This window comes from Mauremys mutica, chromosome 16 (genome assembly GCF_020497125.1).
Source record: "Mauremys mutica isolate MM-2020 ecotype Southern chromosome 16, ASM2049712v1, whole genome shotgun sequence".
In the NCBI taxonomy this organism is placed as follows: Eukaryota; Metazoa; Chordata; order Testudines; family Geoemydidae; genus Mauremys; species Mauremys mutica.
In genome coordinates, this window is record NC_059087.1 from 12386850 (window position 1) to 12414485 (window position 27636).

Here is a 27636-nt window from a genome sequence, read left to right on the forward strand (position 1 = left end):
TTTACAGTAAACATAAGGAATGTGAAAAAACAAACCAAGCACCTGAACCTGCAATCACAGGAGTACCGTTGCTAAAATGAGTAGCTTGATTGACTTCAAGATTTTGTTTGATAAAAATAATTGTTTTCCAGGTTTTTTAGAAAGCTAAGGGGATTACTTCCTCTTCTAAAGTTACTCATATGTATAAGTATGTGCAGTATTACTTCAGGATCTTAACAGGGATTTTTTTTAAAGCAAGTGCTTGATGCTATGGCTTATTCTCGCTCACTCCTATACACCTGTTTATTGGGACTTTACAATTGCTTTGATAATCATGCCACCCACAATGAAGTATTTCCAGTAGAATGTGTAAACATTTACAATAAACTCACCAACATAAAAGTAGTCACAAGTGAAATGCTTGCATAGATAAATTTATTAGTGAATGGGAAATTAGAGTTATTTCCCCCCCACTTTTTTTAAATAAACTAGAAACCAGTTCTTTGCTCCTGAAGTGACAAGGAAGTAAGTATGTGCACCTGTGTGGCATTTTAAATATACTTGCATTTTCTTTTTTTAAAAACAAAATTGTGAGGCAAGTATATGAACAAATATAAAGTGGTAAAAATGACCCTTTCAATTTATATTCTGAATGGAGAATCTCTTGCAAATGAGTGTCAAAAAAGTTACACACTTTTTTGATTGAGTAGATAATCTACTTCTATCAACAGCACTGATATTTTTCTTAAATAGAATAATCTGTACATTTCTATAAATAAGTTTTATTACTAAATACTAGAAAACAGCTATTAAATAAAAATACATTTTACTTAAGAACTGACCATTTCAAGTCAACCAACTGTCAGTATTTTGCATAAAGACTTCCATAGTCACTCCTATGTCCGAACTTAAGGAAAGGTAAAGAAATTTGTTCATTAATTAAGATGAAAATTTCAATAAATTTCTTGATAGCTGATTTGTAAGAGTCCATGAATAATCTTTTACAAGTGTTTTCAGGATAAAATTACTGGATCAGGATCTCATTTAGCAATCCCAAACACAATGCAACTAAAGAAGCCTATTTGTTCCTATCTGCTTTCACCATGGATCACCATTTGCAAAATACAATCTGAAGAAAATTTCACAGTATATTTGGACAGCATCAAGCAGGAATATCCTTCAACAGATGGCATACATTGTAAATCTTGCTAAACATTAAGAAGCATTTCAATTAGTTACATTTTAATGTATAACTTGCTTCTCAGACATTTTAAACAAGAACATTTTAAAATGTAATGTGTCAGTAAGCTGCAGTACTAAAAGTTGCAACATTTAACATTATCTAAAGCAAAACAATATTTGTAACCATCTTAAAACAGAAAAATGAAGAGATGTAAGCCATGTTCTAAGAAGGCACTCTTTCTTCTTTTTCTATTTCACTTTAAGTGTAAATATATCTACATATCTACATGAACATACTCAAATGAGAAATCAAAATACAAATTATAAATATTTTACACAGAAATTATACAAAAACAAAAATAACCTGTAACATTAAATTCAGCTATTTTGGTTAAGTTTGAAATGTTTAAAACTTTACAAGCAGCAATATATCTGTTATGATAGCTATTACTAAATTCTTCATACTTGTTACATACATTCACAAAAGTAAGTTTCGTAACAAATCAGTGTATTATTAGCAAATCCAAACATGATGCACTTAAGGAAACCTCTTCATTACTATCTTTTCTCACCACCACTGGCAAACATTTGAAAATAAAGAACAAAAATCAAGACTTAAAGGAACAAGATGAAATGTGGCTTATGCCAATCTGGTCAAAGTTGTAAGGCTAAATTGCTCTGTCCGTTTTAGTTTCATATGCACAACAAATTTTATTTTGGAATATCTTCCCAAATTGTTCAAATATCTGATCTGTACTTCATTACTGTATTTTTATACCAGGAAAACATTGCAGCCACTGTCTTAGACACACATTTTAAGCAATTAAGCACAATAAATCTGATAAAGTAAATAGAACAATAAACTTCACAATAACTAGTGTTCCCCCTCAAAAAAATCTAAGAATTCTAACAATGCAACAAGCAGAAATGGACTTAAGTGCAATCTTCTAAACAATCTTTACGGGCTGGGGAGGGGGTTTAAAAACAGTTCAAATTTTATAGTCACTATTAACAGAACGCTATTTGGTTGCTTCATAAGCTTTTTGGAAGTAGGATTTCCCCCTCAAATTAAAAACAATTGTATAATATCTTTAAGCCCAAACTGATTTTTAAAATAAAATGAGGCAGCATTAGTCGAAGAGAGAATTTTTTTCATATAAAAACTGGATTGAGCAAGATGACTAACCAGTAAATGTTTTATTTAAAGTTATGGCTACATCGCCTAAAAAACAGTGCTCAGAGAATCAATTATTTTGCTAACAAGAAGAGAACACAAATGTGGTACTAAAATTATTGAATAAAATTGTATTAGGAGTGGAAAAATTATACCAAACAGCCAAAACTCAATAGTTCCACAATTCCCTAATTAAATTCTGTGTTTATAACACTGAACTATGAAAAAATAGAATTCCAAAATCACTTTAGTTCAAAACCATTAAAAGCAGGCTTCACGCTGATAGATCCATGTGGTTTCTGATGAAAATCCAATTGATTTCCCATATACACTTTGATTTACAGATCTGATTAAACATTCGGTGCCATTGTGTTTTCACCTTTAAATCACTAATGATAAGTCAGCATTGAACATCATGTGTAACATGGTGTAAGGCATCTTTTACCAAAAAAAGAGTTAGGATATTTGGTTTCACTGCAGATGTGATTTGGAGCCTGAAGATTCTTAAACTCTTGGAATGTGCTTGCTATGATAATGTAGCTGCTAGGATAATTCCAAGGATCACAAGCAAGACAGTTACACAAATAATGATGAATGTCATTTTCTGCAAAAAAGACAAAAATCTAGATTAATGTATCATATCAGATTTTAAATCTATTTTAAGTAGTACATGCACATTCTAGAACCATAGCAAATAGTATATATGGATAGAAAATGTTGACATGTAATTGAAGTTTTTTGAAAAGCACCCCAATACAATGACATACTTATTGCCAGTATTTCTCTTCCAAATTGTACGTATAACTGCATTCAATCACAGCAGTCTTAATTTAACTTTTGAATATTTGCCTAACACCTATGTGTTTTATTTCATGGAATACTCGTGTTTAAATCCATAAACATCTTCTGTTGATAAATTACTGTTTGCTACATATGGAAGCTGAGAGTTGATAAAGCATGTTTATGTCTGCAGTCGTAACGGGAGATTTGCGAAACTGCTTATCTTCTCCTTTTCTTGGATACTTGTTCATTCTTAACAACACATACTGAGCTGAATAGAATGCAATAAGAAAGTCACTAAGCAACTATTACATATTTGATAGCTCACCATTAATTATTGCAGGAACAAAATGGGTTTGTTGAACTAAATGTGTCACATAGGCTAATGTAAGATTAAGTGCTCCTGATTCTATGGTTTAATATGCAAATGACAGGATTTACTAAACTACAAATTGAGATGGTATTGTATTAGTAACAACAAAAACATGTTAAAAAAGTGATAGTTTAAATAACTATTCCTGATGAGCTGTATGAAAGAGAATGCTGCTTCTAATTATGTCAATATTTCCAGGTTTTAAAGATACAGAAGTAGCCATTGGCTGTTGTGAAGGCCAAAAGTGTAACTGGGTTCACAAAAGAATAGGTAAATCCATGAAGGATAGGCTGGTCAATGGCTATAAGCCAAGATGGTCAGGGACACAGCCCCGCACTATGGGTGTGTCAACCTCCAACTGCCAAAAGCAGAGGATGGATCACTCAATTGCCCTGTTCTGTTCATTCTCTCTGAAGCATCTGGCAATGGTCACTGTCTGAAGACAGGATACCCGGCTAGATGGACTATTGTTCTGACCCAGTATGACCATCCTTTTAGTATACAGAGTATCTAAGATCATAAGTACAACAGAGTTTCCCTTTCAGAGTTCTGAATCATTGACCTTTTCATCCTTGCAGACCATCAGCGTAGATTGTGACTGAAGAAAATGTTGCTATGTAGATGACAATAACTTGTTCCGCTAATATAGAAAAAGGCTGAGAAGTCTCAAAAACACAAATTTGCATTGTTATTTTAGAGTTAGTATCTTGTGCAGATTCCCACTTCTAAATATTGCCATCTCATAAAAGAGCTGATTAGAAAGCGTACGATTTAAAAAGTCTGGTTTCTAACTGGGAAATCTTAATGCACTTGTGTTGCAAAACACACTCTGGCTTCAGACTGGCATATGTAATATGGGTGTCTTGAAAGCTCTTTATAATTGTAAACACACTATGTGATAAAAGTTAAACTCCAAGTGAAAATGATTTCTCACCTTGGGCAGATCCTCAGCTGGTGTGCATTTTCCATGTAAAAGTTAACAGGCTTGTGACAATTTATACCAGCTGAGGATCTGTCCCACTGTCAACCTCTTACATAATGAGGTTGAACTCTGTAAAATTACATAAAATTACCACTAAATCTCAGTTTTCATAATTCAAAAGATATCTACTTTTGAACATACATTAGGGCTTTTACAGCAACTAGAGACTGACAATATTCACTACTTCGTCATGTCCATCCCCCATGCCTGGTCATTAGTATTACACTGTATATGTGTTAAGCGTTTGTACAAGATAGCTTGTTTGCGTAGTGAGTTCTCAAAACTAAACAACAACAATGAAGCAAATTAGTTTATTAGTTACTTACTGCCGCATTGGCAGAGATACGCATGCTGAAGTTATCCAAGCATCATCGAATACCAACTGACAGACCAACAATTAGAGCAATTAAGGCAACCAACACCAGCGATATAATGACAATTATCCACTTTTTCTGTCAAAGAAAAGCAAGGTGATTAGTTTCAGAACACAGTGTTAAACAGGATCTGGATTTATTCTCGATCTTTAGAAAAGAAATTCAATCTTTTTAGAACCACCTTAATTTTTGAAGCTTGAAATGGTCCTGACTACCATTTTTGACTGCCACTTGGTTTCTTAAAAGGATCTCTAATCTAGTGAGGCTAGAGTTTATTAGCTTTTTTGCCAGGATTTACAAGAAAACATTTGGGCTCCCATAGCTACTTCATTTTAAACATATTAACAGTTCCCAATACAGAAAAAAATTATATATTTATGTAGAGGGTACTGGGACAGAGAATATATATACCTCAAACAGACTGTGTATAATTTGCTCTTGAAACCAAAGATTATTTATCTATAAAATAATCTAAGTACAATTCTACAGTCAGGTCTTTCCATATGACTTGCCTGCTCTGAAGTTACTTAACATGCCAAGAACAAAGAAAATTCTTGTTGTAGTCTCCCTTGCCACCTCCACCCCACACACTGTATTACATAACTCAGAAAATTCCACTGCAGTTTTAAAAGAATATTAATATAATGCAGATGCTAGATTGCAAAATCATTAGTGTTCAGAGGTCAAAAAGCAATTGTTTTAGTAGATTATTGACTTCATAATGACTCATCTTGGGGGCTGAAGGGAAGAAGCATATTCAAACACTGAAGCATTTTCAGTGTCAATGCAAGTGAATTAAATGCGGCTTTTAAAAATAAACCTTTTCAATGACATCACATCATTTCATTTCTTTGAACCATATATGATGCCCATCAAATTATGATGATTCATACATTTATAGAAGTGCATGTCAATGATAAACTATGGCCACTGAATCTTGAAAATAATATAGTATGAATGGAATTTCCACTTTGCTGAAGGAGATTTACAATGTTAGCAGAAAAATCAAATTAATTTTAAATATATTATTACAACCACATGTCCAGATAGGTCTTTCAATTAGAGAGGTTCTAAGTCTTTATAAACATATTTCACTCCTGAATAACTTTGTGCCATAGAAGTTACTTACCAGTGACACATTTTAAACACTTCTTTTGGGTGTACGGTTTTTATGCATTCAGAAATAATTTGCTTTAATGAAAAAAAGTCAATCTTTACTGCATGTGAATGGTGGAATTTCCCCTCCACAAATTTCTACCCTTCAGAAGTAATATTCTAATTCACATTAAAGTCTATTCAGAACAAATTTGGTAAGCTATATCATGTAATAACAAATGGAGTTTATAACAGATGGGAAGAGGAAATTTGGTAAAGAAACTGATTTCACTTTTTAAGGATGTAGAGACCATGGACAATTTGAATATAAATTTTCAAATCCAATTTCATTTGACCCATACATAGTAACTCTAAAAAAGCTAAGCATTATTTCTTGTATGTTCACATGCTTACAGTATAGAAATACAAGTAAAACAAAAAAGGTTATTTACCTTTGCATAAATGTTGTTCTTCGAGATGTGCGGCATATGTCCATTACAGCAAGGGGCGGGGGTGTATGTCTCCATGCTCTGGTGCTGAGGATTTAGATGTACTACTGGGGACAGCCACACCCATGCCCGAGCTGCTCTTGCTCCTAAGTGGGAAGTATAAAAGGAAGAACTGCCCAGTGCTTCCCTCAGTTCCTTCACAGCGGAACAGTGCAATAGTAGACTTCACTGCACTAGGAAAGGAGAGTGGGTCTTCATTTGTCCCTGTGAGTATGCAGCTTTGGGAAGAAAACTGTCAAGTATATGTAGACTGATTCAGGTGGAAATCACACACTACTTTGGAGAGAAACGTAGCTGAACTTTGTCTTTGTAGACAACTGTATATTACTGATCAGTGACCAGTGCTTTCTGTTCCTCATCCTCCTAGTGGAGATAATAGCCATTAAGAAAGCTACTGCTGGTGAAAGGTGCAGAAGTAAGCATGATGTGAAAGGTTCAACAGAAGGTTCATAAGAGTAGACAACACTAAATTCAAATTTCAAGATACTGCTGCATCTCCACAGGCAGAAATTATCTAAACCTTTCAGGAACCTGTTGTGATAGAGGGAGTAAACACAGTCTTACCATCAATTTGAGCATGAAATGCTGAGATGGCTGCCATGTGCACCCTAATGGAGTGAGTGCTAGATCTGACTCCTTAAGAAGTGAGAGGTAGTCTAGAATCGATTGAATATTTTCTGTGTAGATGGCATTATGGGAGGCCACCCAGATAGAGAACTGTTGCCACTTACTCAGGTAAGTCGCTCATGTGGAAGGTTTCCTGATGTTAAGGAGAACATTCTGGACAGCAACTGAGCAATAAATATCTTGTGCATTCATTGATGAACCATGCCATGAGGTGTGGCACTAGGATTTGATCGAACACCAAACCATGGCTCTGTGTGACAAGGTCTCTGGTTATTGGTAATGGGAAGGATTATTGGTGAATGGGTTGTGTAGGTCTGAATACCGTGGCTGTCTCAGACAGACTGGAGCTATGAGGATCATTCTGCCATGACCTTATCATATGCATACAGATGGCCCTTGTCCCATGAAAAAACAGAAAAAAGTGTTGGATATTGATTCTGGGCTCTGACCAACCCTGAAGCAGAATCAGGGACATTTTCTGCTTTGCCAGGTTGCAAACTGATTGGCCAACAGAAACCCTCCTATGCAGAACACAAACTAGAACAGCTGGGTTGAGAGACCATTTATGGTCTATGTTGAAGGATCTGCTCAGACAACCTGCCAAGCTATTTTGAATCTCCGTCAGGCAACATGCCCTGAGAGTGACGGAGCTCTGTATGCAGAAATTCCACAGCTTGACTGCCTCTTGGCACAGGCTGTCTGACCTAGTACCACCCATTTGTTCACAAAAAATGCCACTGTGGTGGTGTTGGTGAGCACCTGGATAGTCTTGCCCTGACGTGAGGCAGGAAATGCTGGTGCATATAGAACATTGCTTGCAACTTGAGGAGGATATGTAACCTGTATAGTCCACAAACCCCGAGTCTGAAGGTCACCCAGATGTGCTTCTCACCCCATGACTGAAGTTTCCATTACCAAAGTCAAGCAGTGCAAGGGAGTCCCACATTGTTTTGACTCATCCACCAGCTAAGAGATGATGCTATCATGTCCAGAATGCATACTAGCTTGTCTAGATAACTCTGACGGTGATAGACTGATCAGATCCATGCTCACAATGCTCAGAGATGCAGCCTGGCATTAGGAATAATATACGTACATTTGGTCATGTGACCTAGGAGCCTTAAACGATTTCTCTCAGTGGTCTGTGGATGATCCTTGAGGGGGACACAGAGGTCTTGTAGAGTCTGAAATCTGGAAAGAAGCAGAAATGCCCTGGCAGAAGCAGAGTCCAGGACCACTCCTCTAAACTCTATTCTCTGCAGAGGCAATACCACGGACATTTCTTCACTTAGTTTCAGACCCAGAGTATTGAACAGAGTTTGATTCACCATAGCCTGCACCTGGTGTCCAGAGCAACCCCGAAATAACCAACCTTCCAGGTAAGCATAAACATGGATGTCTCTCTGGTGGAGGTAGGCTGCCACCATTGTCATGCACTTGGATAAAGATCCTCTGTGCCAATGATAGACCGAATGGCAGCTTGGTGAAACTGGTAATGATCATCCCCTGCCACAAACCTCAGAACTTCTTGTGGCCAGGATGGATCATCACATGAAAGTAGGCATCTTGTAAATCGAAGGCAGCATACTCTCTCTCCTGGATCTAGGAAATACCATGCAGAACTTCATGTTCTGGATATATTTGTTCAGGTTCCGAATGGGTCTCAGACACCCTCTAGCGATGGGTATTAGAAAATATTGAAGGGGAACCTTTTCTATGGTTCCCAAAGAACACAGAGTCTGCACTTCTTGCCTCAGTACAGACTCATGAGAGGGCGTTCCTGAAGAGGGACTGGAGGGTAAGGTGGTGTGGACAGAAAGAAAATGCAGAGAATAATCCTGATTCCATCATGGTTCGCGCACACACATTTGTCTGAGGTGATGGACTGACTGCCAAGCATGTAGGAAATGGGATATTCTGTCCGGGGGTATGGATATGGGAGGAGAAGGATCAGTTTGGCCAAGGTCTGGTAGTATGCTGTCCTTGACATAAGAGTCAAACCAATGCCTTGAGGCCTGGGGATGTCTAGATGAAGAGACCAGGAAAACAGAGGGCAACAGCCTTCTGCTCTGTGACTTTCTTTGCCTTCCCTTAGAGCAGTCAGCCTGATGGAAGGGATAATACTGCTGTCTACGCTGGAACTGAGGATGGTAATTTTGTCTGCTTTGCAGCCAAACTGTAGAGACCCAAGGACCACAAAACCACCCAAGTCCTTGAGTGCAATACTTTGTTTTAGGTAGGAAAAAGGCATTTCTTGAATGGACGGTCCTCAATTGTCTGCTGCACCTCCACAGGGATCCCAAAGGACTGCAACCAGGAGCAACGTCACCATAGCTCTCACTACAGAATCTGCCACGTCCAAGGAGGCCTGAAGAGCTGATAGAGAGACAAGGCAGTCCTCAGCAGCAAAGGACTGAAGAACCCTGTTCTCTCAAACCCGCTGTCACATTATTGGCAAACAGATTGCCTCCCAGTTAGAACAGCCACACTCACCAACACTGCATACAGATTGGCAACACAGAGCTGTAAACTTGCCATAGAACACAAATGCTCTGACCACTGACATGGATGGCAAGAAAGAACTCAGGGAGAGGTGGCTCTATCATTTATACCTCTTTCTTCGATGCACAAGGAGGTTGGGAATGGTTGGGGCTGCCCCTGGGTATTGCTAGGGAAAACTCTCCAGCACTGGTGCATGGGACACACGCACACCCACAGCACAATGGACCTATGCAAGCACTCAAAAACCATCAAGTTACAGCATGTGAAATTAACTACAGTAAAAACTACCTTTATGTTATGCCATATTAATTGAGTTATTGAAAATCCAGAAAAAAACCTTACCCTTCGTGCTTTACTTTGATATTTAACTGCCTCTTTTGTCTTCTCTTTAGCATGTTCTATATAATCTGATGCATTCATCACATTCTTTTCTATGCTGTTGATCATTTCACCCTTAAAATAAAATTAAGAAAAAAATTTTACACCACTACTGGAATTTTCTGGAGCCCTGCATAATGAACCTAAGTAAACAATATATCAAAATGATTTTAAACATGGAAAAGAATTATGTATTAATGGCTGAAGTTTTTATTTTTGCATCCACATGTGATGGAAAAAAGGAATGGGAAGCAAGGTCTCATAGGAAAAATATTTTAACCTCAAAAAAAATATTGGTAAGGGCAGGTAAGGACAAAATACTGATAATTTAAAGCATATTCCTAAGTGAAAGGTATGCTTTAATAGCTCATCTACAACTGGCATACTAAAGAGTTCAGCAGTATCTGAAGAAACATATGGAAACGGCAAGGCTACCTACAAAATATTCATCCAAAATTATTCATAGGTTTTAAGGAGGTGGATTCCTCCAAACTAACTACTTAAAATGCCAGTATATAATGAATTTTAGCTCAGTTATGATGAGAACTTTGGGAATGAAATGCAAGATCTGGAAAATATTACAGTAGATCTGTCACCTGTGTTTTTGTCCATCAGAAGAAAATCAGCAGCAGTGAACAGCAAAGCATTAAAAATGATGCACAAATAACTTGTTCATTTCTGTACAAGTTTACAATATGCCAGTAATTTTCACACTTATTCATTTTGTATCAAGGCAACATATCAGATGTATAGAAAGTGAAATCCTCCAAAAAGGGATATGCTAAATATAGGCTGATTATTCACAATACTACCCACTGAATTCTTTCACAGTGGATCTAACACAGTTTAATTTCACGATATTAAAAAAAAAAAAAAAAAGTCAGTGAATCCCAAGAACAGAGTTTATACAGTTCAACTGAATACATTTTTTCATATTTTTATAAATACTGCAAATAGAGTTAATTGTTTTTAACCCTAAATGATCTTTTCTTCCCATCTCCTTATTAAGATAACATTTATGAAATTGAGAGGTGGGGACACTGGCTATCACCCTCCCACTTATGGACTTAGTTATAATTTCCATTTGTTAATGGGAACAAAGTATGGGTATGTAGCATGCCAATTTTCTTTCTATATCACTGCCAATACACTTCTCACCCAACATTTAACCCACCACCATGTTTGTCTTCTGCAATAGCTAACAAATTCTGTTAGTTTTCAATATATTAACTGCCTGTTATGGCCTAGTTAGGCCAAATTTACTCTATGATCTAAATATAGATTTGAATTCAGGTCAGTGTATTCACCCACCATACTATCTAGCCCTGATCAGGAAATTACACTATAGCACTAAAAATAGTTTTACACTTGTACTTAAATATATACTGCAAAAATCTCATCCTTTAGAATCTGACACATTTTTGTATATCTTATGGATCACAATGGCAGTTATTCATTATCCCTAGCAGATGTGATCAGACATGGAGCTCAGACTACATGATGCCTTCTGGCCTTTTACACATCAAAGATGTTTTTTTTAATCTTCAATAGTTTGCCTTTACTTGTACAGGGTTATGATTACAGTGTTTAAACAAAAAATGGTATCTAAAAATGTTGCAGTTATCAAGATTGCTAGATATTTGAGTATATGTCAATGTCCTGTATTGTTTTCACAGGAAAACTACAAAACATGCAAAGCACTTCATTACTAAGACAATATTTGAATTGGTTCAGTTACCTGAGTCTCAACAAACATAGCCATGTCCGTAAACATGTCATGTAGCGCCCGTATACTGGATTCCAGTTTCATAATATCTTTGTGTCGTGACTCAATTTCATTCAGAGCTTGTCGAGTAATTTGGGAGTCCGATATAATCTTTGAAGGAGGAAAATAGGAAATAACTAATAAGTATGTGATTGACGTATTCCTGAATAGAAGAAATAGAATATGTGATAGCCATAAAGTGGGCTGTGAATACATACATCACAAGTGAAAATAGAAGGATTACCACTTTCTAACATTTCTTCCAGTTCTTCATCAGTGGTGTTTTTTCCAGCTAGGAAGAAAGCATATTTTAAGGTTATAAAGTAACAGTACATATTTTGCTACACCTAGAAGCCTGAGAATTCATCATGAATAATAATTACATACAACACAAAAACAACTTAAAATTTGTTAACTAAACATTAACTAGTTGACTCTCTCAAACCCAAGTATTCACTGTGTTTATGGGGAAGTGGTAGTAATGAAGTTATATTACAATCTTAGGAAGAAAGTGCTAAATACAGGATAAGGATTCAGGAGTTGATGACTCACAACCTTGTACTCAGAACTCCACTCCACAACAAGTAACAGGTTTTTAATAACAATTAGCATCCAAACCTCATGCCAGGGGGGGGTCTCACAGCCATTAAGCACATGTATGAGAGATTCTGTAGCATGAGAACATCTGCAGCTGAGGTAACAGGACAGAAAACAAGGGAAAAAACTCATCTCCTGAAGGTAATGATTCTAGATTGTTGCGTGGTCAAAACAATGCCATTTTTAAGAAAGCTATTTTTCATAATAATGCATTCCCCTATCATGGTGTCTCTATAAGGCGGAGACTGGGAGCTAAGAAACATGAGATTTATAAAAGAAAGTTTTCTATAGAAATTTGTCCTTGTGCAATCAAACTGCTATTCCTCAAGCTGTTTCTGATGGTAAGTAGTATTGTAAGAATCAAATATTTTTTTGCAGACACATAATAGGAGGTTAAATATAATGAAAAAATAAAATCATGAAATTCATTTTTCATGTTTTTGGTAAGCACAATAGGAAAAATTACTTTAATATAAAATGAAACTATTTAACATTCATGTTTGTAAAACTCCTATATTATACTGAAGATATTAATTCACGTGAGTATCTAGGGAAATTATTTTCAAACTAAGAATCTAAATTTTTCTTTATGTAAGTAATGAAACCATATTACAAAGATGAGATTAAAATTATTTTAATACAGGATTCAGTTCACATTAGCACACGGGTTCTCAAACTTCATTGCATTGCAACCCCTTCTGAGAACAAAAATTACTACATGAACCCAGGAGCAGGGACCCAACCCTGAGCTGCCCAAGCCCCACCAACCAGGGATAGGGTGCCCCAAATCTTAAACCCAAGGGCTTCATTTAAGTCTTTAGTGCACACAAGACTTAACTTTAGTCAGAAACAATAATTTAAACAACTTTAAATAAAAGTAGCCATAATTCGTGATATTGCCAAACTGCCAAAAAAATTAATCAAGTGCCATTACCTTGGCAGGAGAAGCCAATGGAAAGCAGCAACTAAGTTACAAAAGGACTCTGTTACTACAACGACAAAAGGAGCAGCAACAAAGAGTTTTAATTCTCCACTGCATCATGAGATCTTCCCTCTTTCCCTTAATATGGTAGAGAGCTTATCAGATTTGCTGTCCTAGATTCACTTTAGATCTCTTTGGTTTTACTGCTTTCCACATAGCTCCTCCCACTGAACAGTTGGGTTGCAGACCTTCCACTCAGATGTATTAACTTGTGTTTATTTATATTGCTTCCTGCATATATTTCTAATTCTACATACAAGTCTCTGTTTTGTTCCTCTAGACCCACTGCTCTTTGCAACACCTCCTAATCAGTGTTGGCATCATAACAAGGAGCACCCCAAGCTAATGGAAGGAGATTGGCAAGGAAAAACACCCCCAAAAACAAAGGCCTGAGTTTCCCTCTTTAGCAGTACCACTGCCAGAAGAGGTAATAAAGGTAATAATTGGAGATATACCAGTCTCCTAGAACTGGAAGGGACCTTGAAAGGTCATTGAGTCCAGCCCCCTGCCTTCACTAGCAGGACCAATTTTTACCCCAGATCCCTAAGTGGCCCCCTCAAGGACTGAACTCACAACCCTGGGTTTAGCAGGCCAATGCTCAAACCACTGAGCTATCCCTCCCCCTTTGGGGTCGGACTGGGGTTTGGGGTAGGATTTCTAGTAGTAAATTGTTTCCTCACTCTCTGGTTTCACTGGTGCAAGGAAGACTGGGTTGAGAAGTTCATCTTTTCTTTCCCCCACTGAATACCATTCCTGAGAGGGATACAGGACCATCCTGTGAAAGCAGAACTTGCACGGGACACAGGACCCCCAGAAGACCTTGCTTAGCTAGTGCTCAAGCAAGGCCTAGTTTTAATTTGGCATCATTTGAGTATATTTATCTCTTCTGGTTATACAAGTACAAAGTTTCCCAGAGATCTTAAATGTTAAAAGTTAACATACAAATAAAAGCCAGGGAGAAACGTAAGGGATATTTAGTTTAAAGACCATCAATTGTTTTCATTTCTATTACTACACCAGTCATATTACATTTTGGCCACAAATGATTGTCATTTGTTGGCTGGTTCATCCTTGAATTATTTCTTCATTCATCACTAATAAACAAATATTTTACTTAAAAGAATACAAGTATGAAACACTGAGTGGAGAGCAACAAGTTACAATGAAGTAATGCATTGGTGGCAGCCTGTTAAACTCACAAGAAAAAGATTTAAATGATTTAGGATACTGCAGCAAAACCAAATGACAATCATTCTCAATTTCTGTATAGTATCTGGAGATGTTTTACAGGTTCTGTGCAGGATGAGGTAGTCATTTATGATCATTCAGTGGCAGAGGCAGGTTGAAGTGTAATAAATGCTCTTAGTGGTAATTAGAAGGGATCATGAACGAGAGTGAAATTCAAGTTCTAAATAGCACTTAACAGACAAAAGAGACTCTTGGTTTTTAGATCTATATATTACCAGATTGAATGTAACAGGAATTTCACATAGCACAAAGATCTAATCCTGGATACAGAAATGTACAGACTGGTTTGTCAAACTTTGGTGGTTTGCTAATAGCTGGCCAGTCATATGGTGCTGGCTTCTTCCGCCTTACTCCAGAGTCCAAACAAGTTGTGGTGCATCAAAACTTCCTGACCCCATTACTGGATTTGGCTTTAGTCACAAAAGGACCTCCACAAAATCCTGCCCAAGCTATGCTTCAAGGCTTGGCTTCTCCTCTCCTAAGCTCCTCTCTGCAAGGACTGTTCAGCTACACCATACATGTGCTCCAGAAAGCCAGTGACTTAATTTCCTGCTAAATGGTGGGGTGGTCAGGCAAATACAGCCAGACTGCTACCAATGCATTAAATAATTTCCTAATATTACTTTTTCATATAAGCAATTGCCATAGGGAATGTAATAATCAAAAACTAGAGAGGTGATGGTCTATAAAATCATGAATGGATGGGCAGGAAGTCCACAAGAACCTCTGTATTAAGATGTTGTCCAAAAATATCAGAGTGTGTGTTAATTCCTGCTCAAAAAGTTTATTCAGTAATTTCTTTGAAGAATAAGTTCTTGATTTTTGTTATAACTTGACATGATTCTGGTTAAGAATGCAGAGAAAAAAGCAGCTAGAAACATATTTAACAACTTTCTAATGTGGAAAACTTTGCTCCTCCATTAACTTAGGTGAAGGTAACAGAAAGAAGTGATCCCCCCACAAGTTTAATCATTCTGTATAAAGTACTTACAGCAACCGATATTGTAGCCAGGCAATGATAAACAAAGTTGAACAAACCAGAACAAAACAAAACCTCAGATGTGATTTACACTTCCCATGAACCTGTCATTTCAATTTATAAGTTTGGATACAACACAGTGAAGATTGTTTTATCCAATTCATGCTCTTTTAGATCAAATATACAATGACTTGGGCAGCATCCCTACTAACATAGCCACACTCTGTGTGGGTGAATCATTTAATGCTGGGATTTTTAAAGAAGCTTAAGGGGATGTCCACAACCCACTGACTTTCAGTAATCTGATTCCCTTAGGCTTCTTTGAAAATCCCTGCCTTAGATTATAAGAGATGTACCTAACTAGTGAGGAAGGGAAAGTTAGTAGTGAAATGGTGTTACCAAAATAGTGATATTTCACTTCCTCCAGAGATATTCATGGATGGTTTATGAATTACACTAATTGTTAAATAGTGGAAAAAATTCAAGAGAAGACAAACCAAGTTTTAGCCCCTTCCACCCCCCCCCCCCAACAGGATATCTAGTATCTTCTATTTTACACAAATGACCACCTTCTTTCAGTGGGGAGTGTCTGGCTTGCCGGGGGAGAGGGAATAGTGCTTTATGGGCCAGGGAGGGAAGGGGAGCAAGGCTTAGAAGCTACTGCAAAAGGGGGAGTGAGTCAGCTTTGCAAAACTGACACACTCAGGGACTAGAAAGGCTGGGGAATTCAAAAGGGGCAAGCCTGGCAGAGGAAGCCTCTTTTCCCCAGACCAGGCGGAGCACAACTCACCCTTCCTCCCACTGAGGTGGCAAAATACCAGGTTTGGAAGGACCTCCTGTGGGCATCACACTAGCCACTTCTTTCTAGGAGGGCTGGGAAGGAATTTTTCCCTCACCACCAGATTGGCCTAGGTGGAATGGGGGTTTTCCCCACCTTCCCCACAGCAGGTTCAGGAAGGGCTTTGTTATGGTGAAGAAGGAAGGGTGTTAGGCTATTATGTCACAACTCATCATGTAAGTGGGGGTGGATGTCCAGGGCTAGTACTACAGGGGGAAGGTATACAGTGACCGGATAAATGGCTTGGTAAAGGACTTAAAAGGGAGGTGTTGGTTAAGGAATGGAATTGGGGGAGGGGGGGAGAAATCGGGGCACCTATGACTGGTATGGCAAGGAGCCAACCCCACTTTCTTATAGGCCACCTTAATCCTCATTTGAGAGTGGGGGGAATAGTAAAGTCCCAGGAATGGGTTGGCTGGTGGACCTGGATGGAAAAAAAAGCAGGGCTGGCACAAGCCCGCCAGGTAGCTATTGAATGAACATGAAGTTTCCTGCACGTACACTTATCTGCCCGGTTGTTCCCTACATCTAATAATAAAGTTGTGGCCTGATTAAAACCATACCAAGTGTCTCCTGTCCTTCTTTCGGTATAGCTGTACAATACAGGCTACAATTCTAAGAAGCAGGAGAGGCATAAGAACATTCAACAACACAGGTCAACAATCTTTCTGGGTGATAATCTGGCAATACTATAGTGAGTGAAATTCTGGCTCATTGAAGTCAATGGGATTTTTTGCCACTGATTTGACTGTATGTTCAGAAACCATGACGGTAACTTTAGTAAAAGAATGATGATGTCTAGAAGTATCTACTGAGAACAAAATCAATGTTTAAACTAACCTTAATCTGCAGAATGATCAGTTCTTCCATATCGGAAGCTATTAGACAGTTACACATAATATAAATAGCTGGTTAAATTGTAACATAAAACAAACAAGTGAAGCTTATTTGTGTTCATCATCTAAAGAGTTAAGTTCCAAAGGAACAGTTACAGAGAAGTATGCAGGACTACACTGCCATTTTATTGAAAAAAACCTTGTCTGGTGGTACAAAGTAAAAACTGGAATAGAGGAAAATAAAACTAGAAGACTGGGGGTATTATTTCAATTCTGTATAAACCAAAGCAACAAAAAGATGTAAAAAAAACAAACAAAGACCATTAAAAAAGTTAATTCAGCCACCTATATCAGAAGAAAATTCAGGTCACTTACTTATTTCTAACTGTCGCTGTATCCGTCCTTTGCTGCGTTCTCGAAACTGAGTCTGGATCTTATTGTATTCTGTCATGACCTCCACAAGCTTCCAGGACAATACCGAGTGCTAGTTTTGAGGAGTAAAAGTATATAGTACATTATTTTACAACAAAATGCACTTGCCCTTCCCCTTCCTTTCCCCCCCCCCCAAAGTATAAAATAGTATGTAGGCTCCAGCAAAGTCCAACCCTTTCCTTTCCCCACCCCACAATATTGTGTGTCTTCTGGAGCTTAGTTGATTTTGTTAAAATCCTCAGATTTCCCCATGCGTACTTGATGATCATACCTGTGTTTTTTGTATCCTGACTTCAACTGATGTTCGATTAGCATTCCCATCTTGATCAAAACTTTGTTCAATAGCTAGGAAGCATATAAGAATTCATATTGTAAGGTGTTAAGAATGCAACATATAGTAAAAGTTTTAACATAAACATTTTATAAATCACAATTAGTATTGTTTTTCTGTTTCCTACCCACAAAAAGGTAGTTTCTCTTTAAAAAGAGTTTCACCACATAATAAAAACTAAACCTATTAATGATCTATTCTTAACCTTGCATTCTATAACTCTTTACACAGTCAAATTAAAAACAAAATTTTTAAAAGTATCTGTTTGTTGATGGGTATTATGTCATCTTTTGTGCTTGGAAGGAGCCTAACAAATTGGGGTTGCTACTACAATCTGAATAATAAATGTTGTTTGCTGGACAGAGGGATTTTATTAAATATTACCCTTAAACCTAGAAATCTACCATTGAAGAAAAGAATGACCTGAATGTAATCTAGTGGCACTAGAAAAAAAACGTAGTTATGTTTGAGTTGACATATGCTGAACAATTAAGACTTCTAAATACTTAATTAGCTTCCTAAATAAGGGGCCTGATTTTCAAAAGTACTCAGGAGTAGATATATGAATTTTGGGCCAGATTCTCAGCTGGGGTAATTTAGCATAGCTCCACATCAGTTTGTACCATCTGAACACATCGCCACTTAGTTTAAAATTGTTGATTAAATACATTAAACACTGGGCAAATATGTTTAATCTACAATTCTTTCCTTGCATCTGATAAAAGGGCATGTCTTGATCATTTCTGATACAATAAGTGAAACTAATTTTAACATTTTGAGTTCCAAGATTTTCTGTAATATATATTATATTTTCTTAAAGTTTGGAACATCCCACTATGATACTATGAAAACCAAATTTGTATATGCATATATTGACCCCATTACATTGAAGGGCAAATTCCAAAGTTCTTGAGATACATATAAAAGGCTCTATATAATATTTAAATCATGGGAGGGGAGGTTGTACTTACCCTTTAACTTAGTGTGAGTGATTTTAGCAATTTTCTTTATTTCTTTGTTCAGGTCCTCGAGTTCTTCCTTTGTTCCTTTTTTTTTTTTTTTAAAGGAATGTGAAACATAGTTTTTAGAATAATTAGTGATTGAGTGTAAGCCGTGCTGACAAGTAAGTATACCTTTTGGAAAGTATCCAAACTATCTTCTCTAGAACCTTACAACCTAAAATTGACTACAAGCATTAAAGGATGAAAACCAAACAGGTGGAGGATTGCTGGAGGGAGTGGGCAGCCTGAATCTTTAAGTTACCTGTCTTACTTGTACTGAATTATATTAAATTTTATTCTATACTTAGGGTATTTGTGATGTATTTTAAGTTATGTTGAGAGCACCCAAAATGTATTAATAAATGCCCTTTTTCAGCATTTATATGTATCTCAATAAGATGATTAACTCTCCAGTTACCTGAGTAAAATAAAAAGTTAGTGAGAAAGTATGGTGCATGAATTCACTAAAAATTGTATCATTTTAAAAGACCATGAAACCATGCCAGCTGCCTAGTACTATGCATAAAGCAATGGGCAGGGAGACAAGAGATCTGGGTTCTATGCCTGACTTTGCCACTCTGCTGCCTGAACATGGGCAATTCACTCCCCCATCACCCTGTGGCTTTGTTTTCCTAGCTGTAAAATAGGGAACGATACTTGTTTTCCTTTAATAAAGTTCTTTGAGATCCTCAAGTAATAAGCTCTATAAGAGAGACGATTATGTAATTTATGTGGAGTTCATCACTATTGTATCTCAGCTTCCTTCCACTGCTCATATCAATTTAATCATGTTTACTTAATGCTGACATTCACTCCTATTGATCATTCTGTTAGATATGCAAGAGGATAGTAGACTAATTTGTGTGCCTGTAATAGAGGAAAACTGCAAAGATTAAAGCTTCATAGCCCGTGAAAGAAAAACAATACTGGAGAAGTCACATTTGTCCAGAAGCATTTGGATCCTCAGCATCAAAACCAGAAAGAGGACTCTGACTTGATCATATTTCTAGAGAAACACCATCTGACACTTTAGATCAGTTGTTCCCAAACAGCAAGGTGCACCCCAAGAAACATTCAAAGGGCACGGGGGATGGGAGGAGAAAGAGGGCGAGCCATCCCCCATGAGGGCAGGGAGGGAACTCCACCCAGCTCCGCTCCGCCCCCACACTGCCCCCACCCTCGGCCCACTTACCCCTGTTCACATCCTGCCCCCAGGAGCTGTGGCCCTGCTCTCAGCACCCAGGTCGGGGCATGGATAGAGGTAAGGGGTATAACCCTGAAAAGTTTGGGGACCACTTTAGATTTAAATGTAAGATGATTTTAGTTTCTATTAAGAGCTATTACTTTGGCCCACAGCACAGGAAATCTGAAACAGTAGGCATCATGATCTTTGTATTATGTATTAAGAGAAGATTTCACATAAAGTCAATCAAACAAAAGCTTAAAGTATAGATGGCTCTGTGCCATATTTCTTCCTGAATGCTGGTACAATTATACGAGGAAAAGTTATTGAATTTACAAAAACAATTATTTGTCAGAAAATGTTTGAGCTGTGATGTTTGATTGCTGATATGATCACGTTGTGGATAGGGCTGAGTGAATAGTGGATTTTTTGGCTCAGGGTACTAGCGTTCTTCCCCCCCGCCCCCAAAACAATCCATCTTCTACAGCTGCAATATTATTGGAACAAAATTAAAGCAGTCCCTTACCCAAGACTGCTTTCCTTGGTGACTTCCTGGTCCCTACTAACTCTTTTCAGTAAGGGGTCAGCATCTTCAGAAACAGCCACCCTCGTCCAGCAGCTGTGGCCCCAAAATAGCCAATTTGTAACTTGCAACTATTTGTTGCATCTCCTCCTGTAACAGTAACCAGTTATATTCCCCACCCACCAAGTTTTCTGCTTTCTTCTTGCTGTCATCAACTACCTGCTATGGGCCTGAGTCACCACTGCATTACTCCAGTCTTAGTGAAGTTACGTTGCCATAAAAGCAATGAAGTTACACCAGATTAAAACAAGAGAAATGCAGAGGTGAATCAAGCCCTAAATCTGCATCTACAGTGAAAATTTCAAGGAAGTTTCATATCATTGCTCCAGCATTTGTGCAAATTCACTGCTGCTGGTAGCCACCAGTTTGTGGGAAAAATCAAAGGGAAACACAAGCCTTTTGTGAATCTGTACATACACAGTAAGTTCAGTTGGCACAGGCAGACACAGAAAAGCAGAGATTCCTTGGGTGTGACACAAGACTAGTGCATATATCAACTAAACAAAATACTAATGTTCTGGCAAAATTAAATTAATAGGAGGTTAAATCTACTAATGTCCACTGTGACAGACCCAGACCAGTGGGGTACAGGAGTCTGGTAGAGGGCAAATATACTGGTCACTGGCAGGGCTAGCTCTAGGCACCAGCAAAACAAGCAGGTGCTTGGGGCAGCACATTTCCAGGGGGCGGCATTTTGGCCATTCTTTTTTTTTTTTAAACTCACTTCCTCTCCTCTCACAACCCTGCAGAAGTGGAGCCACGGAGCAGCTGGGGATCCAGCATGGGAGCTGAGAACCCACGGGACCCTGGGAGCTGTAGTTCCTTGCCTAGCTCCCTGCCTATAGAGACAGCCCTGGAGCAGGGAAAGAACTACATTTCCCAGCAATCCCTTGGCAGCTATCAACAGGAAAGGGAGGGGTAGGGAGTGAGGTAGCTGAGCCATGCTGCGAGTCGAAAGGGGTGGCACTGTGAATGGGGAACAAGTGTGCCCAAGGAGTAGAAGGCTTTGCCCCAGATATCCCCTTCAGAGGACTTCCCCAGACTGCATTAGGGATACTGGTGTGACCTCACCTTGCAGCCCCCAAAGAATGAATTGGGTGGACTAAATGGACAGTGCCCTTCTCTATCTGAAGCCAAGCAAGGGAGGTACATGGATCCCACTAGAATTTAAAATGGAAAGTAAGGGAGGGGAGGCTCTGCTAGGGGACTTCGGCAGCTTTAGATACAGTACCAGGCACGTAGGAGGATTTCCACTTCTGAGCCATGGAAGCAGAAATTGACTTTTCCTTTCCAGATTTAGCTAATATTCAGAAAGGGAATCTAGCACCTGCCTTCCAGATTTGAACACCCTCAAAATTCAGGAGTGCTCAAGCTCAATTTGGGCAGCTATTACTTCATTTCTCCCAAATCGAATATACTGATCCACTGTAACTTGCTGTAGAAAAAGTAGGATAAGAAATGAAGAAGCAAGAAATGCTTCCCAGTGGTTTTTAGGACTGGAATTGCTATTTTCAACAGCTATTGCCCTTTTTTTTAAAAAAGTTTTATTTGTTTAAAAGGAAGACAGTGATATTGCATTGGCAAATTCCCCATAGAAACAAAGAGTGGAACAAGAGAATAATAAAGGCACCTCAACTTTTCCTCATTTATGTAGGACAGTCTTATAATATGCATCCAGATATTCTCCAATCACAGAAGCTGAAAATTGTTCCACTTTACTGCAGTTCTGTAACCATATGGGAATCAATCCTGTGTTCTGTGTACATCCAAAATTCCTGCTGAATGGCCCGCCCTGGGAGCGAGTTACCAGTGACCCAGGGCTGGGACAGCAGAAGGGTGCAGGTTGTGGGGGAGAGCCCAGGGCTGGGGTGGCAGGGGAGTGCGGGGGAGAGCCCAGGGCTGGGCTGGGGGGCAGCCAAAATTTTTTTTTTGCTTGGGGCAGCAAAACATCCTAGAGCCGGCCCTGGTCACTGGATGAGCAGTTTTCTGTTCCCTGAGTCACCAGAGCAGGGGCTGCACTAGAGTAATCAGGAACCTGCTAGAACCAATTAAGGCAGACACGCTGATTAGAACACCTGCAGCCAATCAAGGCAGGCTAATCAGGGCACCTGGATTTAAAAAGGACCTCACTTCAGTTTGTGGTGTGTGTGTGTGTGAGAGAGAGAGAGAGAGAGAGAGAGAGAAGAGCTGGGAGCAAGAGGCACAAGGAGCTGAGAGTGGGAGGGTGTGCTGCTGGAGGACTAAGGAGTAAATGTGTTATCAGAAACCAGGAGGAAGGTCCTGTGGTGAGGATAAAGAAGGTGTTTGGAGAAGGCCATGGGGAAGTAGCCCAGGGAGTTGTAGCTGTCATGCAAATGTTACAAGAGGCACTATAGACACCTGCAATCCACAGGGCCCTGGGCTGGAACCAGGAGTAGAGGGTGGGCCTGGGTTCCCCCCAAACCTCCCAACTCCTGATCAGACACAGGAGGAGTTGACCCAGACTGTGGGTTCCACCAGAGGGGAAGATCACTGAGGTGAGCAAATCTGCCAAAAAGTGCTGGACCCACCAAGGTAGAGGAGGAACTTTGTCACCCCACATAGGAGTAAGGATATTTTGAGTTCTCACATAAATGTTGCTTGTGCTGACAAATGGGAAAATAATCTTAGCTAAAATTATTTTAACAAGGCAAACAAACAATAGAAACAAAATTGTATTGCTGATAAACATTTAGATAAATTGTTTAAATGAAACTAATCACTCAAATAGTAATTTTATAACCAAGAAAGCTGAGAGCTATGTATGTTCAAACTTGTAATGTCACAGGATTGAGATTCAATGGAAGGCACACAAGGAAGGATCCTGGATGTCCAAATTCAAAGTCGTTCTTTTAACTTTCATTATTTTTAAAGGGCCTATGTGATTTCACATTAGGAGCAGGTTAGTGTTTATATTTATGTTTGTCATGGCAGGTCTTTAAGCTTGGGATACTTTACAAATAAACTCACTAACCAAATCAAGTCACAGCAATTCAAACCTAGTTCATTAAGAAGGTTACTTTAAAAAAAAAAATAGGATTTACTTTTTGGTCCAAATGTAAAGTTCACCAACTTAAAGGGCACTGAGTTTTTAATCAAGGGAAATTTTTCAAATAGTTTTTTTCCCTTATAAATAGTGCATTCTATACTTCTGTCCATCACTGATTCATTGTTTTGCCCCTAATCACATCACTGTACCAGGCACTGCCCATTTTTCACTAGAGAATACTGTACACAGTCTAATAAGGAGAGATTTAGCTAAGCCTCTACAGTGAATCTTGGCACAGACAGCTATAATTAGCTTATGAATAATACCATTAGAGACATTAACGGGTGAGATTTTCAAAGGAGCCTAAATTACTTGAGAGCACAAGCCTCACTGAAAGGTAGCAGGACTTGTGCTAAGTCACTTAGGCACTTTGGAAACTCTGGTCAACAATGCTGAACTCGCAAAAAGGGGTGAAAAGTGCATTTAAAAGCAATCTAGAATGCATACAACTGCATGTTAGGCAACTGCATTGTAACAAGGCTTTTTTTAAAAATATGCAGTATTACAGTTTTAACTAGTTTCTCAATGCTTGCTCTATGTCAGCATCTTCCACTGATTTTGAAGGCAACTTTATATTATAAAGCCTATTTCTCACCAATGACCGCACATTGACTCCTGCATGTGAAAACAGTATCTAGCTATTAATAACACTTCACTAATTACAGTAAGTGTATGAGAGAAACATTGAGTGAAAGTAAATGTTACCAGTACCATTCAAATGAAAGCAGTGTCTTATGCGGTATAATTTTCTTTGCAATACACACACAGAGACGTTATTGTAAATATTCAGGTTGAAAACTGAAAGTTTTCAAAGATTAAGGATTCACAAATGGGCAAAACAGTAATTCTTCACTACTGAAAAGTAGTTTGTGTATACGACTACAAATGCAAAACATGCATGTAGGTAGTGATACTGAAATTAAGCATCCCCGATCCTTTTGTCCATTAAAAAGAGTGTGTGTTACACACTTTACCGAAGGAAGCTTCAAAACAAATTTAAGACAGGGGTTACCAAGGTGACTATTTTGGGCCGATTCTCAGGTCCAGTAAGACCCATTTGGGCTACTGACAGTGCAAAGGGGCTATAAAGCTAGTCTAAGAGGCCAGCTAAGGATTCCGCCAGTATAGAGTAAATCCTCAACTGGCATATCCAACCCTACACCAGCCATAGAACCATTGGGATAAGGAGTGTGGCCAGAGTGCTTCAATGATCCCCACCTGCCAGAATGGCCATCAAGGGGGACAATGAAGCTTAGAGCAACCGTGAGACTGTTCTAAATTCAACCTGGGGTTAATTCAGGCCCCTGCCACTTCTTAAATGTAGATTTGCACCCATCCCCCACCTTGATTATGTCAAATACAGCTCAGTATGATCCAAGAACTGTGCCCATCTTATTTACATATCTTCTAAAAAGTCTTTATCTTGAAGCCTGCCAACCATGTACATTGCCAGTTTATATAATTATGTGCACCTATCACTGTTTCTTGCATCCTCCTGCCTCCAAATACTCCAACAGTTTGTTCAAACCCATTTGTTGACTCTCATCTTAAATAAATTAGAGTTCAAATACTTTGGGGGCAAGGACTGCCTCTAAGCTATGTGTTTGTACTGGTTCCAGAACAATGGAGTAAATATCATCGTGATTGGTTTTCTAAGAAGTCACTAATGTGATGAGGTTTAAACAGTTATTTAGCAGCAACTAGTTTTGAAGACTCATTACATGCTATGATGTGAACAGAGCCCTTCCCCATCTAGTTTAAATTAAAAAAAAATACTTAAAGAAAAAACCCTTCTTCCCCACCCCCACATCATGAATTGATACTAATTCATTTAAAAACAAATAAAGGGGAAAAACAGATCTGACCAAAAGAGAATCTAGAACAGAATACCAGTTGGTAGAAAAAGTCTACTAGCGAATGGAAAGAAATCAGCTTAGAAACTTCTACTCGCATCGAAAAGTATATAATTTTAGTAGTCTTGCTATCCTCTATATAATGAATACTTATATTAACATTTTATTTTGTGGTTTGTTTTGCTCTCAACATCACAAATGTCTCTTTCCCTATGGCCACCTTCAATATATCTGGTAAATGTGTTCCTTTGATAGATGAGGTCAAGGTGGTGGGCAGCTTTCCCTGAAGACAAAGTTTTTTGTTCTGAAAGTGCACCTTTGTCTCTAAGCTGAGGGCTACTACTTCCCAAGTTGGTGCTCCTGATCTGGGACTTGACCATTACTGAAGACCCGTAAAGCACCTTGAGTGGGACAGTAGGTTCTCATTGTTGGAAAATGGAGGAAGGAGTATCAGTCTCACAGTTCCACCAATGTGTCCTTGACTTGAGATGTGAGGCACTTTCAGACGGAAAAGAAATGTTGTCTTTGAGTTACTGCTTTTAGAAATTGATTAGGTTAAGTTTTAGACTAGCTTCTTGGAGAATTATGGAAAATGTTTTGAAGACATTCCCTTTTTCAAATGGGATCTTAAAGCTGAAATGGGCAACTTCAATTTATTTTATATCTGAGGCGTAAAAAATGTACATTTCATAAATTTTGCAACATTCACCTCCAACTTAAAAGTTCTCAGTGAATATGGCTGCATACCTATTAAGAGTACTCATTCAGGATAACTATCCATACATATGAAATATCTAAAAAAAGTAAAATACTTACTGCCTTCAGAATTTGGTGCAGACAAGATAATGCTGTGTTTCTTCTTAACTTCTTCCACATTTTGTGCTATTTTAGCTATATTGTTTCTGAGTTCCTCAACCTACAGGGAAAGAAAAATGTGGCAATAAAAACGCTAGAAAATATTTGCTACCAACAGATTAGGAAGAAGAAATGCATCTTTGATTCTAACAATTTCTGGAGTGAAAGGATAACTAGTCATTAGGATTGTCAAAAGTAAGGAAATACCATACCATAAAGAGGTCAAAAGAAAAATATCAGTATTGTAGATTCTTATAATACAAACCAAAGTTATTCAGATTTGAATACCAGGGACAAATGCTGATGGGCCAACAAAACATAACATGAGAAAACGCAAAGAACCTTCTGCTTCTAAGGAGCAATGAGTCATGATTTGTGTCTTTCCCAGACTGAGGGTACATCCAATTATGGTTTCCCAATATGGGGAAGGGGAAATCCCTTTTTTATACCAGATTTTGTCAGTATTTTAAACACAGATAATATATATAAAAAAAAAGGTTTAAAAAACTACATGTTTAACATTAAGATCTGTAGGTAGGGTCAGGAAGAATCTTTCCAACCCCGCCACACCAATATTGAACAATGAAGTACATTATGGAGGTTGTTATTCCTCTGAAGCATCTGGCATTCTTAATTACTTAAGACAGTATACTTTGTCACTTCCAGCATGAAAATTCCTACATCCCTGAAACTGAAGGCAAGATATAGTAAAGGACGTTACTTTGAAGTTTCTACCAAACAAATTTGACTTATGTATTTTGGGTTGGATTTTTTTGTATTGTGAATAGACTATTTCAAAGATCTCTCTTTTACAGTGTACATTAAAGTCATGGGAACCTCAAGGACTTAGTGGTGAGTTGACTTACCCTGAGGACCTGTTTGAGACACCAGTTCAGAAAATATTTCCTATTCAGATAAGCAATCAATCATATCTTTAACTATGTTTTAAACAAACCCATCCTTATAGAGGGCAATACTTAAAGGTGTTTAAGAGCTTGCCTAGTGGGTGTCACCCAGGTGTGACTACATGTAAAATATGAATACATAATCAATATTTATTCAGATACAAAATGATACATGCATACAAATAGGATAATGATATTCAGCAAATCATAACTTTTCCAATGACTC

The 27636-nt window shown here is 38.2% G+C and overlaps 1 protein-coding gene across 3 annotated transcripts in view; it reads right to left on the reverse strand.

The window, feature by feature from the left end:
• Window positions 1–420: 420 nt before the first annotated feature.
• STX2 (syntaxin 2) overlaps window positions 421–27636 on the reverse strand; it is a 39310-nt gene continuing 12094 nt past the window's right edge. Inside the window, exons 3-11 of one of the 3 annotated variants that reach the window (XM_044990412.1) lie at window positions 26467–26566; window positions 18935–19009; window positions 17904–17977; window positions 17576–17684; window positions 11939–12012; window positions 11694–11831; window positions 9920–10030; window positions 4797–4922; window positions 423–2939 (exon numbers count right to left, since the gene is read on the reverse strand). In XM_044990412.1, coding sequence (XP_044846347.1) covers window positions 4839–4922; window positions 9920–10030; window positions 11694–11831; window positions 11939–12012; window positions 17576–17684; window positions 17904–17977; window positions 18935–19009; window positions 26467–26566 — 765 coding nt within the window. In that variant the 3' untranslated portion in view covers window positions 423–2939; window positions 4797–4838. Of the gene's footprint in view, window positions 2940–4796; window positions 4923–9919; window positions 10031–11693; window positions 11832–11938; window positions 12013–17575; window positions 17685–17903; window positions 17978–18934; window positions 19010–26466; window positions 26567–27636 lie in introns of all 3 variants that reach the window. The other 2 variants (XM_044990414.1, XM_044990413.1) reach the window with 2 other exon arrangements.